This window comes from Podarcis raffonei, chromosome 15 (genome assembly GCF_027172205.1).
Source record: "Podarcis raffonei isolate rPodRaf1 chromosome 15, rPodRaf1.pri, whole genome shotgun sequence".
Classification (NCBI taxonomy): Eukaryota; Metazoa; Chordata; class Lepidosauria; order Squamata; family Lacertidae; genus Podarcis; species Podarcis raffonei.
Genome location: NC_070616.1, coordinates 25,099,640 through 25,116,187, shown reverse-complemented (window position 1 = coordinate 25,116,187; position 16,548 = coordinate 25,099,640). Strand labels below are relative to the sequence as shown.

At 43.0% G+C, this 16,548-nt stretch overlaps 1 protein-coding gene across 6 annotated transcripts; it reads right to left on the bottom strand.

Moving 5' to 3' along the window:
- Positions 1-3,984: 3,984 nt before the first annotated feature.
- On the bottom strand, positions 3,985-16,338 carry HOATZ (HOATZ cilia and flagella associated protein). Of its 6 annotated transcripts, none has more exons than XM_053367418.1 (5): positions 15,939-16,336; positions 13,518-13,591; positions 8,500-8,559; positions 8,253-8,298; positions 3,985-4,325 (listed from the first exon to the last, which is right to left on the bottom strand). In XM_053367418.1, exons 1-5 carry the CDS (start codon positions 16,234-16,236, stop codon positions 4,273-4,275), a joined length of 531 nt encoding a protein of 176 aa, XP_053223393.1. In that variant the 5' UTR covers positions 16,237-16,336; the 3' UTR covers positions 3,985-4,272. The 6 variants fall into 6 exon arrangements, with proteins under 6 accessions (XP_053223393.1, XP_053223391.1, XP_053223392.1 ...); XM_053367416.1 differs by having other exon boundaries at positions 8,253-8,302; positions 15,939-16,335; XM_053367419.1 differs by lacking the exon at positions 3,985-4,325 and adding an exon at positions 4,759-6,004 and having other exon boundaries at positions 15,939-16,338.
- Positions 16,339-16,548: the final 210 nt, after the last annotated feature.

Here is a 16,548-nt window from a genome sequence, read left to right as displayed (position 1 = left end):
TGCCAAGTAATGACTCACTGGTCCATCTAGCATGGTATTCTCCACACTGTATCAAAAAGGGAGTCCCTCTCATTGCAACTTGGAAATACTACAAAGGATTAAAACTTGGACTTTCTGCACGCATGCAAAGCAGCTGGTCCACAGCAGTTACATCTTTCCCAAAGTCTTGAGGTTTGTCTTCTCTAGCTGGATGGTCAAGGGGTCATGTGACAAGGAAACAGATGGTTCAGACTGTGATTTGACACACCCCACAAAGCTTGGGGGATCAGTCTGTGCTGGAGACCAGAGTGGCCCAAGGCACTGAAACACTATGGGTGCTAGTGAACTCTCTGCAGTACTTGGAGGAACTCAACACCTCATTCACACAACCCGCCTTCATTATTTGCCCAGGCCGCCAGGTTTCTCAGCTGTATGGTTTCTTATTTCATTTCTGGCAGCCAGTGGGCTGAATCCAGGTTAAATGGAGCCTGTCACTCCAGAGCAAGAGATCTGGTATTGGCTTGTGCTTTGGAAGCAGAAGGGAAGAAAGCAGACTGAGTGGAAAGTTTCCTTTGCACCACTTCCAGTGTCCGAATGCTGACCCTGCATTTCTCCCGCTTGTTTCCGGAGGGTTGGAGAGCTGGACTGCACCTGCTTCCTGGCTTCCCAGCCATGTTTCTGCTCATCCAGGCTTGGAAACAGTTTCTAGCTGCCAAAGTGAAGATAAAGTAGACTCAAGGTGCTACTTGCATCATGGCTTAAAATAAAGACGTACATTGTGGGACAGGGAACCTCTTTCTAACAAAGTTTTGTCAGCATGCTTCTGAATAACAGTTGCTGGGAGTTGCAAGTGAGGAGAGAGCTCTATTGCACCCAGGCTGTTCTTGCAGGTTTCCCAAAGGCACCTAGTTGGCCACTGTGAAAACAGAAGGCTGGACTAGATGAACCATGGGCCTGATCCAGCAGGGCTCTTCCTGTTTGCAAAGGGAACCTTTTCTCGGGTTTAAACTGTTGGTCTAAACACTCAGCAAGTGCTGTTTGTGAGCACTTTATAATAATCACAACATCATAGAACTGTAGAGTTGGAAGGGAGTTTAAGGGTCACCTAGTCCAAGCTTCGGGACGCAGGTGGCGCTGTGGGTTAAACCACAGAGCCTAGGACTTGATGATCAGAAGGTCGGCGGTTCGAATCCCCGCAACGGGGTGAGCTCCTGTTGCTCAGTCCCTGCTCCTGCCAACCTAGCAGTTCGAAAGCACGTCAAAGTGCAAGTAGATAAATAGGTACCACTTTGGCGGGAAGGTAAACGGCGTTTCCGTGCACTGCTCTGGTTCGCCAGAAGTGGCTTAGTCATGCTGGCCACATGACCCGGAAGCTGTATGCCGGCTCCCTCGACCAATAAAGCAAGATGAGCGCCGCAACCCCAGAGTCGGCCACGACTGGACCTAATGGTCAGGGGTCCCTTTACCTTTAGTCCAAGCTCTAGCAATGAAGGAATCACAGCTAAAGAATCCCTGATCATCCACTCCAATGGTGTTGACTCCAACATCTTGCAAGGTAGTCCGTTGCGCTGTCAAACAGCTCTTGCTGTCAGAAAGTTCTGTCGAATGTTTAGTCATAATCTCATTTCTTGTAATTTGAACCCACTGCTTCAGATCCTTTGCTCTGGAGAAGCAGAAAGCAAGTAAGCTAATAGCAGTGGTAGCTCCAGTAGCAAACCCACGGTAGGATGCAGAAATCTAAATTGCTCCAATTTTGAGGTGTGTGTGGAACCTGATAAAACACCTTCTGCGATTTTTCCAAGTTTTTTACCCAATTGTCATGAAAAACAAAAGTGTTTTCGGGGCCAATTCAAACATGTATACCACTTGATCACTTATGATTTGTAATCAATGCTAGAAGACTGTCAGCTGTATTTATGAACTCAGGTGATCTAAAAGTTTTGTTTCTGGCAAATGATGCAGCTTTGCTCTTAGCAATTCCGTAGATGAATACTAGTCATTCTGATCATCTCCCTAATTGCATTCAAGACATTTCTAGAAAGCTGCATTGCAATGGCTCAAAGAGCTAACATTAACACACTGCTACACATTCTCTGGAAGAAGTGTCAGCGATTTTCTAAGTAGGATCCTGAATTATTAGCAGGATATCTATGCCACTCACTCATAATGAGCCCCTGCTAAACCATGTGTGAACCTGACCTGAAATCTTGCTGCAGAAGCTGACGCAAAGAAATGTTAATTAAATTTCTGCTGATTTTGACAAAGCAAAAAGAGTATGTGTTGCAAGGCCATCAGGCTTTTATATATATATAAAAATCAAGAATGACATAGAAAAATGTAAACTTCTTCTTATTATTATTATTATTATTACAACGGCGACATTTTTCCACCTTCACCGCATCAAGCAGTTGGTCCCTTACCTTTCCCGCCCTGACCTGGCCACAGTGATCCATGCAACGGTCATCTCCAGGCTTGACTACTGTAATTCGCTCTACGCAGGGCTGCCCTTGAAGCTGTCCCAGAAATGCTGCAGCGAGGCTCCTCACGGGGTCTCTGCCATGGGAGCATATTCACCCAGTGCTTTTCAAGCTGCACTGGCTCCCGGTGGAGTACAGGGTCAGATTTAAGGTGCCGCTTTTGACCCTTAAAGCCCTTCATGGCCTAGGACCCTCGTACCTACGGGACTGCCTCTCCTGGTATGCCCCACGGAGAGCCTCAAGGTCCATAAATAACAAAACACCCTTGTGGTCCCAGGCCCTAAGGAAGTTAGATTGGCCTCAACCAGAGCCAGGGCCTTTTCAACTCTGGCTCCGGCCTGGTGGAACGCTCTGCCTCATGAGACCAGGGCCCTGCAGGATCTGATTTCTTTCCACAGGGCCTGTAAGACAGAGTTGTTCCGCCTGGCCTTTGGCTTGGAGCCAATTTGATTCCCTCCCTCTCTTTCTTTTTTCTTTTCCTTCTCCTCCTGCGATGAGGCTACATTTTAATATTTTAATGTTCCATTATTTTAATGTTTTTTTATTTTTGTTTTTAAGTTATAATCATTCATCTTGTTTTTATTATTGCTTGTAAGCCGCTCTGAGCCCGGCCTTGGCTGGGGAGGGCGGGGTATAAATAAAAAATTATTATTATTATTATTATTATTATTACATTAACACAGACCTTGTAATAGATCTTAGCAGATCAGGGTAGGGAGGAAAAAGCATTCTGCATTACATCCTTTTAACGAATGTGGAGAATGTAATCTTCTAAGCATCCTCTGCAATGCATGCTCTCAGACTCAGTTGCCTATCTATGAACTGGAAAGAATAAAGGCAAGTCTCTGAATGATCTGAAATACATACATTTATAAAAAATACATTTTTATTTTGCAAAGCTCTATACGGGTGGACAAAAAAGGTTTCTTTAATATTGACACAGCTGTACCCATCCCAACTATTTTCTTCATAGTTTTAAGAGTGTAAAGTATTGTTAGTCATATAATAGAACAAAAATTATTGTCCCCACAACTCAACAGCGTCAATTTGTGCACGCTGAAAACAAGGTGGTAGATTTAGCTCTTGCTAATTTATCTCCATGCATTAATGCCAAAGACCATGGAAAAGACAGTACTGAAGTGGGGATTGTAGGCAAAATTCACTAGACAATTTTCTGCCAGAGAAAAGTAGTTACTATGCAGTGAAATCCTATGTAGGTTTACTCTGAAGTTAAGTCCCAATGGAGCTTATTCCCCAGGAAGTATGCACAGAATTGCAGCCTTAGAGACGTAATACAATAGGACATCAACAAAACCCTGAAAACTAGAGTATTTTATTTCAGTGGACATGTTTCTGTGGAGAGAAATTTTCTTAAAAATGTACATTACATGATCCTGATCACCATTTTTGTCACAGAGAAACATAATATCTGGGGGTGTGAATCTCTGGGGGGATGGCCAAACCAGAAAATGGAATATCACTCCTAAGACCACTAAAATATTAACTTTTCAACATGCATAATACAAGGTGGTGTTTCAAAGCCAGTTTATTGTATTCAGCATTTCTAAACATGCCTTGTTCCTTGGCATGACAAACTAATAAATTTACTAGCCCGATTGAAGAATCTATTAGCTTTTGACATAGGGCACTCTTCTCAAACTCTTCAGGAAGAAAGTTAGCCAGGGAATCCCACAACGGCTCAGCATCCGAACAGCCCAAGGCAGAATACGATGAAGAACAGGGCAGGATTTCTGAATGGACAAAGACATCACTCTCCAAGTTGTTCACGTTGACCAAAATGCTCAAGGTAAAGCACTTACACTTTCTTTATCCTCAAGGTCGGAATCTGGTACCTTTTTTTTAATTTCGCTGAAACCAATCAAGAAAATGCACTAAGAATACAAGTTAGTAGCTGCCACACTTTTTGAAACGATATATGAACTGAAACACAACTATTATTTGAAAATCTCACTCATACAAATTTTGCAATTCAGTTTTCCAGCCAAGTATTGCGTGGTACCTTGGTTCTCAAACTTAATCTGTTCTGAAGAAGAAGAAGGAGAAGAAGAAGAGGAGGAGGAGGAGGAGTTTGGATTTGATATCCCACTTTATCACTACCCTAAGGAATCTCAAGGCGGCTAACAATCTCCTTTCCCTTCCTCCCCCACAACAAACACTCTGTGAGGTGAGTGGGGCTGAGAGACTTCAAAGAAGTGTGACTAGCCCAAGGTCACCCAGCAACTGCATGTGGTGGAGTGGAGACACGAACCCGGTTCACCAGATTACGCGTCTACCGCTCTTAACCACTACACCACACTGGCTCTCAGAGTCCGTTCGACACCCGAAACCGTTCGAAAATCAAGGTGTGGCTTCCGATTGGCTGCAGGAGTTTCCTCCACTCAAGTGAAAGCTGCAGCGGATGTTTGGCTTCCGAAAAACGTTTGCAAACTGGAACAGTTATTATGGGTTTCCGTCATTTGGGAGCCAAGCCATTCGAGTACCAAGGTACCACTGTATATCAAAGTGTGAAAGTAACTGCATATATTAGTGAAAATAGCATACAAAATGCATTATATTAGACAAAATTGTATAGAAATGTGTATAGTAGCTGAATTCTGCACGCAAGTGCTGATGAATTTCATGAGAACTTTATATTTTTTAAAAAATTGCAAATGGTGTGGAAATGTGAAGAACTGAACTTGACCAGAAAAACGAGAAACCGAGGGAAGCTGAAACTGACAGATTCTCCCATTCCTACCTCATGCAACACACTTAAATTTTGCCTTGCTATGGAGTTGGAACGATAAAGAGAAGTGGAACCTGTTTCTGTGAGTGGTGAAAGGGAGGGAAAGGGCTTTACAGGAAGTGAATTTTTCAACCTCTCTGCTATATTTAGTTTGAGGACGTGGCTAAATGAGTATGAAGACTAATCAGTGAGACAGAAAGAAGAAAGAGGGGAGTCATCAGTCTATGAATCGTTGAAAACTGCCAAGGTTTTTGAACAAGAACATCCATTCTCACTTTCTCCCAGTGAGATACACGAGAGTAGCCCCCAAATACTTTAGTAAGAGGATGGACCCAAAGAATGGTGTCTTTGTTCAGGAATTGTGTGCCTTTAACCACTGTGCTGACCATGCTAGCAGACCTCCTATGGCACATTGATGGGCCTGGAACTCCTACCTGGCAATTCATTGATCCAATAAGAGGCAGATCTCTTGACACATAGTAAGGAAACCACACTGGATGAAAAACCGGACTGGGGGTGGGCAGAGAGGACCCAGGAGTAAGAACAAGCAAGTAGAAGGAATTGTTTCAGATCATTTAATGGGAGCAGCTTGGGATTCCCAGCAAAAGCACCACTGAAATGGATGCAGCATGTGCAGGCAGGGAGAGGAGGAGATTGATCTTAGAAGAATGTTTTGCAGAAAGACAGCACGGTAAAGCCTCGATGAACTCCAAAAAAGTCAGCTGGAACAAATAAGGCATTCTCCACCATCCATCTTAGCTGTCATTTCTAGTAGGAACTGCTGCAGCCAGAACAACCAACTCTTAAAGGAAAAGAGGAGAAAGGGGGAAAAAGGTGGAGAATGAATGTTTTCCTATTAAAAAACCAAAAAGTAAAACTAGGAGCCAGAAAGTTGATGAAGGAATATTTTGAAAACAATTGGAGGAAAGGGACAGATGTAAAAACAGTGTGGGATGCTGGGAAGGCAGTTGTTAGAGGATATTTCATACAACAAAACTCAACAGCATATATAAGAATAAAGAAAAAAAAGAAAAGGGAGCTTTCAGAAGAAATTAAAAGGAAGGAAAAATTGGCCTATGCAAGCAAAAATAAAGAGAGATTAAATCAAGAAATTAAATTACTGAGAGTAGAATACAATAAAATTATAGAACAGGAGGTAGAACAACAATTAAAATTTTGGAAATATAAAAATTTTGAATGGGCAAATAAACCAGGCAAGATCCTTGCCTGGCAATTAAAGAAACAAAGAAATGAAAAATTAATAAATAAGATAAAATTAGAAGAGAGGACAATAAGGGACATTACAGAAATTAAAGAATTTGAAAAATATTATAAAAAATTATATCAGAAAGATGAAGTGTCAATAGAAGAAGCACTTATCAAGAGGCTTTTCAGAAACTGAAGTTGCCGTGGGATTTCTCGGGGAAAGGTACCAGGAACCTGCAGCCAATCTAATGAATTGCTCCCCGCCCTCCATGAAAAATGTGTTCTGGAACTCACCATGAAGCTGTTACAGTAAGTCACCAAGCGACTCAGGGCAGCCCTGAACTCGGAGCAGCCTGTTTGACAACAGCTGTGTTCACTGCCCGTGGAGGTGCTAAAAGCTATGGCAAGCTGCCCTTCTAGCTGGTTTGAGGGTCGCTCCTGGTTTTGGTGCAGGTCAAATAAATGTGCCCAAGCCTCCCTCATTCTCTTGGATTCAGGCGGATGGCCAGGGCAGCTCGGAAAGGCCCTTGTTCAAACGCATGAAACACCATGGCTGGAAAGCTTAAAGCCCTATGGGGCGGAGCCAATTTGTATTTCCCTTTCTTCAGTCTGTCTCCCATGTAGCGGCAGGAGGCTTTTAGCAGCCTCTTTTTTCTCTTTCTTTCTTTCTTTCTTTCTTTCTTTCTTTCTTTTCAGAATCCACAGGAAATCTTAGAATTGGACGGGACCCCGGAAACCCATTTAGTCTAACCCCCAAGCTCATTACAAAACTGTAACAAGCTGGGGGTTTGAATTCTACTTTCTTGTGGGTCATAAGCTGCCCTGGCTGAGAAAAATTCTATCAATTAACACATTAAAAGGGAAGAATTTGCTGAGTGAAGGAGTGTGTGAGATGCCAAGTCAGCTCTTCCAGAGGGGTAGTTTTTTTAAAAGATGTGGCTTTTAATTTCTTATGGCTTTATTCTCCACCCCCCCCCCCATTGCTGAATCTAAACCCTGCCAATAATAATTAATAAGACCTGCTACTTTATGCTGCCAGGTTTTACATGTTTTAGTCAGTGTTGGAGAAAATAATTTCGTTTTACTATGAAGTGTGTGCCACAATGATCTCCCCAATCCTATTCGGTCTGCCCATTGGGCACATAAATAATCCTTCCCCCAACCCGTCATTTTAAGACTAAAAGAAAAAAATAGTAAAGATCTTCATAGTAAAATGAAATTACTTTGCCAATGCAGATCTACTCCATCACGTTGCAGGGATGTGCCTGAGAAAGTGCGGGTTAACCCAGCCCTGCAAAGTAAGCCAGTGTTGTTTTATTCATTTTGCTGGAGGAAGCAGGGAATTAAAGTAGTATATGGCAACCCTGAAGTGTAGTCCATAGTTGTTTTTCTGGCATGTTTGGTTTCTTCCCAAGGAAATGAAGACTGTGTGGGGAATTGGCTGTAGAAGCAGTACAATAACCTGAGGGTTGGAGGGTGTAAAGAGAGCCGGGGGGGAAATAGAGGGTTTCAACTTTAAGTGGAGAGACTTGGAATACAGGTTTCTCAGAGGCCCGGTCTACCAAGAACTTGCCATCATTTAGTCACCAGACCTACCAGAAATGAAAAGCCTGCTCTCTTGTGCTAATTATGCTTATTTCTTTTGAGTATTTACTTCCCACCCCTGGCCTAGAGAAATTCCTACTGACAATTATGAGTGCACACCACCCAAACTCTGGCTTTTTCATCGTTAGTATCCTTTAAAAATGTGTGATAAGTTGCAAGGGTGCAAAGAAAACTGGAGGTTTCACATTTCAAAAATTATAAAAGTGATTAGAGACAAACAAGAAATAAAGCAATATTACCTTTCACGAGGTCTGGTCTTCGGCTTATGTGGATCAGATACCATTTCTTTCTGAGAAATAAATATAGTTTACTTTAAAAAGGTTTATAGTCACACTGTAGGCACCAACAAAACTAAGTATCATTATCTCTACTGGCACATCAAATATGTACCATTTCTTGTTACTATGGCATGCAAAACATAAATACAAAAATCCAACCTCCCAAAGTTTTGGCCCGCATTAAGAAAAGAATAATACTCCACTTTACCGCAATCCTCTCTTCCCTTTGTTTCTTCAGTAATGCTATTATTTCTTCTCTCTTCTTGCTCTGAAAGAAAATATACTTGCAATAATTAAGTGCAGAGAAATGAATCTGGGACTCTTCACACAAATTTGTTCAACCTGGGTGAACAGCAAAGTGACCCTGTAGAGAAGAAATGTTTGTATAGCCAACCTTGCAATTCTACACGTCGTATGCTAACGGAGGAGCCAAATTAATTTTGGAGATCCACCTGACTCAAGCTCACCCAGCTGATAGAGAACTTCAACCATGTACTGGCTTACACAATCAGCTATAAATCACGACTACTTTGTTCAAGTCTCATCCTCTGCTACGAACTCACAAGTCACACACTCTCTCCACGTCAGCTTGTACACTTATAGAGTTGCTCTTAAGGATTATTTTTAAATTTTATTTATTGAATTTATATACTGCCCTCAATCTGGCAGTTCACAAGATAATGGATCAGTTTCAGGCGAACTTAGCTGAACTGAAGTCTCATTAAATTCAACAGGACAAGTCAGCCATGACTAGAGATATCAGAGAATTCCATCGGAAATGGAAAGAGGAGCAGCAATTAATCAGGAATGTAAGCAATTATGAACGGTATTCACTTTCTTGTGTGTGTGTTTTAGTCTGCAAACATTACATAAATAATTATGTTATTTTCTGCATTACTTGAGGTTTCCCTTCCACTGAAATTAATCATGTACAGTAATTAATTATGTCAGTATTAGCCATAGCAGCTAGTGAGAATAACATAGCTTCCAGAAGAAGCTAAACTGTAGCAGAATGGAAACAGTGCTGATTGTGATGTACACGGGACATGATGGAAATCAATGCTTCTGTGCATCCCTAGGCATGACTTAAGTCCCACTGATTTAATTGGAAATGAAGGGCAACTAACTCACTCTGGATCCAAACCAATGGGTTGAAATGCTAAGCACATCAGAAGGAGAGGCTGATGCCAAACACTTGCTCTGTAAGCTACCACACCCTAAAGAGCAAACCTCAAGTTCAAGCAAAGGAAAACAGAATGTGATTTGCTACTCTGAAAAATCTCCATTCCTCCTGCAAGACAACAAATTAGTTTTGCTCTTGATGAGATGGAATTTAGACGTCTCCTGGAGCGCTATTCTGGCCTGATGATCTATATTTTGCAGGATGCACGTGGACTTAATAGTTCTCGCAGTTGTGTTTCAAAAGCAGAAAAGAGGGATACAGTGAGTCAGAATGTTGCATCTTTTGTTGTGGGAGTTGCTTGGATAAAACAAAATAGCCTGGAAAATTCTCAAGTGCAAGAAAAGGGGATGTGAATTCATTCTTGTTACGTTTTGTCAACAAATTTAGATTCTTAGGCTTTCAATCAGTCACAGCTCTTGTGAAACTTCTGCTTTTGAAAAAGTCGCTTCCAAATGAGATGGTTACACATCGGAGTTAGTTTGGCCCTTTACTATATTTAATTTCTCTGGTTTAATCAAGACTTGTAAAGATTATTGATTTATTTAGAAAATGTATAAACTGCTTCATCAAAAAATTATCCTAGCAGTGCACAAACACAAATAAAACATGGGTAAAGTTCACAAACCATTTAAAAGCATATATGCATCAAACTATCAAAAGTTACATACTACATACATATTATATAAGAATTACAACCACCCTATCTGAGCTTCTGGGTAGCTTATGATGCATTTTCAGTGCAACAACCTTGAGAAGTTGATTGGTTAAGAAGATGTTGCTGGATTATACAGTTCTTGCTGCTGCTTTACTGAGTCTCTTTTATGGAATTTATGGTTTTTAATTGTAACGTATTGTTTCCCCTACCTTCTGATTTGCATTATGTTCTTAAATTTTTAAAAGTAATTTAGAGACTTTCTGTAGCAAGTGACTAATAAACTGAAAAAATAAAACCATATGGCTCTACAGAATAATTTTCTAGCCAAAATCAACCAGACTTGCTGATGACTTATGATACGCAAAATTGAGCAATCTTGAGCTCACATCTTTCTGTGGCTAAAATATTTAACAAAATAACGGGTGACGGGGGAACGTTGAACAGGCTCGCTTCTCCTCTTAATCCAATTTCTACTAGGTAGGTTTAATGGATGTTGCTAGATGAAATCCATTATATGGTTATTAATTGCAATAAGTAGGAATGCAGGCTTGCAAGAAGCAGCTGCAGACCTCAGCACTTTTCAGCTCCTCCTAACGACTGCTTGAATCTGGCTTCCTTCCCAGCCCTGAGATATAAAGCTTTTCATTTAATATAAGAAGAGGGGGAGGGAAGCCCTCTAAAATTTGACTTAAATTAGGGAAATATCCTCAAATTACAGGCTAGCACTAGCAGCCATAGCACAATACTGTAACATTAGATGGTTTACAGTAATGTTACTTACACTTTCAATTAGCTTAATGATAAATGTGCGCAGTGAGCCAGGAGACAAAAGATGCTTAGTTCCACAGTGTGCTTCAGGAGTTAATTAGTAAAGCGCCAGCATGGTGTTTCCCCATCAAGATATATAGAACAGTGGTCAATTTCCCGTTACATCTGCTGCAGCATCATAAATGATGTGGTCCCAACAAGTCTAGAACTGACATAACTGTTGCTCCTGGAGCCTGCGCTTCCTACATACTCTGACAGCAACTTACCTGGAATTTTCCTTGATTGATGGAGTCTAATAGGCTGTACTGCCAGACTGGTTCCCCATATTCTACAATGCTGGCTATGAATGCCTCCCCTGACAGCCACAGAGTAGTCACTATTGTCACTAAGAACTTCTGGTTGCTTTTCTCTGTTCAGCCTGGCTTTGTTTCTATGTTTGAACTTGATTTCCAGAACCAAAACTTGAATTAGACCAACAGCATCCTTCTTCTTAGAGGACAGCCCACAGTCCACAATGGACACAGTGATCCTGACCTAAGGATTCATGGCTAAAGAAACAACTTTTTTGGGTTTGAAAGCAACGTTTGTTCACCAGAATCCTTCATATTTACTTAGATGTAAGTGGGACTTTCTAACAAATGTGCTTAGGGTTAAACCTTACTGTGTTTGAAAGCCTTATAATCCTTTTTTTTTATCTCTTCCAAAGCTCTGTGAGGAAAATCACCGTTATTCTCAAGTTAAGTCTACATAAATTTCAGTAATTTGGGGACGAAGATGGGTTTTGGAATGCAGGTATCCCACAAGGAATCTGCTTTAAACTGAATCAGTATAGCTGTAAGAAGGCATCACTTTCCCATTCTATTCTGTATTTGCAGCATGCAGCCCTGTTTTCGTCCTGCTGTAATTAGTAACGTACTGTATTTTTTGCTCTATAAGACTCACTTTTTCCCTCCTAAAAAGTAAGGGGAAATGTGTGTGCGTCTTATGGAGCGAATGCAGGCTGCGCAGCTATCCCAGAAGCCAGAACAGCAAGAGGTATCGCTGCTTTCGCTGCGCAGCGATCTCTCTTGTTGTTCTGGTGTGGCTTCTGAGATTCAGAAATTTTTTTTTCTTGTTTTCCTCCTCCAAAAACTAGGTGCATCTTATGGTCTGGTGCGTCTTATAGAGCGAGAAATACAGTAATTTATGCTGTCTTAACATTATTTCACCCCACCCATTTCAGTGCAGAGGAAGTTGAATGCAAATAGTGTATCATTGTGGACTGAAAGCAACAACAGCAGCAAACCCTGTTTTCTATTCCAGACATGAGATGAATAAGCGAACACCAGCAATTTCTGCTCCTGTCAGAATTCCCTGGCATCCCCACGAATTGGACCACAGGTTCATCTAGTTCAGTACTGTCTGCACTGACTGGCAGTAGCTCTCCAGGGTTTCAGGCAGGAATCCTTCTCAGCCCTACCTGGAGATTGAAACTGGGAGCTTCTGCACACAAAGTAGATGTCCCTCTGCCACTGAACCACTGCCCTTTCCTTACACCTAAATCCAAATCAATATCCACTGGCCCATACCAAGGTTGTGTTGCAGTCAGGATATACCCAGTGTGCAGCAGGAATGGCAAACTTACAGCTGGTGGGCAGAATCTGTCTCACAAAGCAATTTTGTATGGCCCAAGGCAGGCCACCCAAACTTTAATCAAGGGTTGGAAATGGTTTGCCCTCCATTTCACTCACTAGGAATACAAAATGCTTTCAAGAATTGAGTGCAAAAAGGGAAAAAAAGAAGATTTCTATGCAATGCCCCTGTCATGTACCCATACCCAAACACACCTTTTCCATATACAGGGCCAGGAGCACACTAAATTGAACAGCCACAAAAACAAGGTGCTTTAGTGAGCAAAGAATCCAGCTGAGAATCTTAGCTTTCATTTCTTTTGAAATCAAGTTTGTATCCCTCACGACTGCAAAGATATGCTTGAACATGCACTGGCTATGGCTGCTAAAATCTCCAAAGCCAGAGAAGCAGCTGAGTAAGATCTGCACATAAATTATACAGGCTACCAAAGCCAGCTTTTCTAGACGTGGATACAGAATTTATGATTATTTTAATACAGCCCTGTCCATAATTAAGAACCTGTTGCTAAGTGGCATTGGGTTTGTCTGGTAAAATGCATTTCTGGGCTCAAACTATTGACTGGAGAACAGGGGGTGCCCAAGAATACAGTTCTCGTTCTCTCTCTCTCTCTCTCTCTCTGATGCAGCAATAAAAGCTTGCTTATTTTTCTGCCCAATCACTGGTGCAGTGCAAATCTTGAAGAAAGGCCATTTCAATCTTTTCAAATTTATGTTTCTAATCCAATGTGCTTGCATGTCTTCCTCTCTCTCAGATTTACAATGCAATTTAATTATCTCAATTTCTTCAGTGAAAGAGATAATCAGATAGAAAGGCTTCTGGAGTGGGGGGGGGGGCTAACCTGTACAAACAATATAGAAATATCTACATATATATAATTATCTACTTGAATTCTAATCATTTTTCAGGAAAGACACTGAAAAATAATATAAAACACAAACATGTTACTATTATTATTATTATTATTATTCTGAGAAGGAAGGAATCTTACCTTCTTAATATGCTGTTCCTTCAAATCAATTTCCCCAGCAACACTATTGTCCGTGCTTTTGTCATCTTCTTTTTCCAAATAAAACAAACGAAAGTAAAACAGTGAGGTTGCAGTCCTAATTCCATTTACCTGGGAATAAGCCCCATTTACGGAATAATTCAAAACTGTATGGAGCAATAGCCACTAATACCTAAGCAAACAATGATAAGATAGAATGAAGGCAGATGAGGAGGGTGAATGGTTAAGGTAGACTCCCCAAAAAAGGAACAGCTGTCTATTTTTAGTCAGAATAAAGCCAATTTCCCCAAAGATCTCTCGTCTAGTCACCTGCAGACAATTCCTACCCACTGCAGGCAAACCTAAAAGGAGCTACTTCTAAATCTGCTGAAAAGTGATTTTCTTTTTTAAAGAAATGAAAATTTTGGGTACTCCTGTGGCCAAGAGGAGGCACATTAAATAGTGGGGTGATCTGGAGAAGAAATGGAAAATCATTTCCTAGGGCAAAGAGACTCATTTCAAATCAATCCTGCGAAGTGAACTGCGGGTTGACTGGAGAATATGTGGGCTGGTGTCAGGATTTATAGGCAAAGGGGGCTATCTGCTGCCCTCAGGAAACTGGGGTGGCAACCCACGGGCAATTATCAGTAAGAGGAGAAAAACAGTGATTCCTTCCTGCACCCCCCCTCCCGGCACAGTGTCTCCTCCAGTTTAACAAAGGGATGCCTCTGGTATCCCGCCTGATTACTCTGCAGGCAGATGGGGGCTCCTAATGATAAAAAAGTAGATAAGCTTGAAGGGATGGTCTTAGATGTAACAGAGGATGCTCACCCAGACCCACAGCTGTCAACTTTCAGATTTGAAAATAAGGGATCAGCAGCCTCACCTGTCCTAGGGACAGTCTACGGGATATCTAACAATCCAGGATAGCAGCGGGAAACGGCACTGGAATAAGGGAATTTCCCGCAAAAAACGGGAAGGTTGACAGCTATACCCAGACCCCATGAATAGAACAGTAACACCCCAGAAGATGGGGAGATGGTGGTGCATGGTAGTAACTTTGACTAATAGAAGAGGAGACTGTTGAACAAGTGTGGTTAAAATGTTGGATGAGGACCTGCGAGGCCCACATAGCCACAAAGCTCCCTGGGTGACTTATGGGAATCTGTCCCTCTCTCATCCTATCCTACCCTGCAGGGCTGTTGTGAGAACCACTTAAATATACACTCCTAGTAGCAGTTTGCTGGACTTAGGACCTGCGAGGCCAGGGTTCGAATCCCCACTCAAGCCTCTCTCAGCCTAACCCTACCCCACAGGGCTGCTGAGAGGGTAAGATGGAGAGAACCGTGTAGGCCACATTGAGCTCCTTGGAGGGAAGTGCAATAAAACAATACAGTGGTACCTTGGTTCTCAAACGCCTTGGTATTCAAACAACTTGGAACCCAAACACTGCAAACCCGGAAGTAAGTGTTCCGGTTTGTGAACATTTTTCAGAAGCCAAATGTGCTCCGTTTTGAGCATTGTTTCTGATTTGAGTACTGCACTTCTGATTTGAGTGTTAGGCAGAGGTCTGTCCATTTTTGCTATTTTGCGGCTTTTTGTTTCGTTTCTGTGACTGCGTGGAACCCAGTTCAGCTACTGATTGATTGACTGTGTGACTGCAGTACATTGTTAATCTCTTTCATTTTATGGATCAAAATGGTTTCGTTAGATAGTAAAATTCATGTTAAATTGCTGTTTTAGGGGTTAGTTTTAAGAGTCTGGAATGGATTAATCTATTTTGCATTACTTTGTTCACTTGGTTTTGGAACGGACTTCAGGAACGGATTAAGTTTGAGAACCAAGGTACCACTGTACAGTAAAAGGTAAAGGGACCCCTGACCATTAGGTCCAGTCGTGGCTGACTTTGGGGTTGCGGTGCTCATCTCGCTTTATTGGCTGAGGGAGCTGGCATACAGCTTCCAGGTCATGTGGCCAGCATGACTAAGCCGCTTCTGGTGAACCAGAGCAGCGCACGGAAATGCCATTTACCTTCCCACCGGCGCGGTACCTATTTATCTACTTGCACTTTGACGTGCTTTCGAACTGCTAAGTTGGCAGGAGCTGGGACCGAGCAAGGGGAGCTCACCCCGTCCCTGGGATCTGAACCACCGACCCGCTCTGTGGTTTAACCCAGAGCGCCACCCACGTCCCTGTACAGTACAACACAACAAAACAGGCCCAGGGCTGAGGATGCGCACGCAGGCCACGCCCCTTTTTCCCGAGGGGAAAAAGGACATGCACTCTGCGCGTGCCCCGGGGCACCCTGACTTTCCCCTCGCTCGGAGCCAGCGGGGAGGAGGAAGCCCTGCCAGGGGAAAAGAAGGGGGGCGAGGGGAGGGAGGAAGGGAAGCCCAAGGGGCGCTGCTTCTTCTCCCTCCTCACTGTTGTCGGGGGTGCGGGGGATTTGCAGGCTGGTACCGCTCGACGCCTCCGACCGGGAGCCCTTCCTGGAGCTGGAGCAGCTGGCCGAGTCCCTTCGCGGCCCCAGGCGGGACTCGAGCGGCGGCTGGAGGGTGACGGAGTTCCAGAAGGACTTGGCCAGCGTCACGTCCTGCTCGCAGGAGCCCGTGAAGGCCAGGAAGGCGGGAGAAGGCAGCGGCGTCGGAGAAGCCATGGCGGCCGCGTCTGCCGTCGTCGGAGGGGCCTCAGGCCTCGGCGTCTCCGGCCTCGGCGTCTCCATGGCACCCGGAGGAGGAGGAGGCCTCGCGCTCTCCTTCCCGCCCTTGCGCTCCGGAGGCTCACCTGCCTCCCGCTGGCAACCGTCGCTCTGGGCCTCCCTCTACCCCGGATGAAGGGGGATTCGGAGTAGAGGCAGAAAGCGGGGTGGCCGAGGAAAGGTGGCGTGGCCTGGGCCTTGGGATATTACTATGTGTCTCCTATTCGTTTCATAACTTTCATTTCTTTTATATATATCATAATTTGTATTAGTTTTCCATTGCAATCCAGTAATAGCCTCATTATAACAACGCCAAATTGTAATACATTTACTAAT

What these genes read in the sequence shown, in the direction of transcription:
- HOATZ (XM_053367416.1), bottom strand. Translation starts at nt 16,236, where the DNA reads ATGGAGACGCCGAGGCCGGAGACGCCGAGGCCTGAGGCCCCTCCGACG. An exon ending in CCCCCGCACCCCCGACAACA is followed by an intron (nt 13,592 to 15,938) that starts GTGAGGAGGGAG and finishes TGTTTTATTTGG; the next exon opens with AAAAAGAAGATGACAAAAGC. An exon ending in AAGACCAGACCTCGTGAAAG is followed by an intron (nt 4,326 to 8,252) that starts GTAATATTGCTT and finishes GATTGGTTTCAG; the next exon opens with CGAAATTAAAAAAAAGGTAC.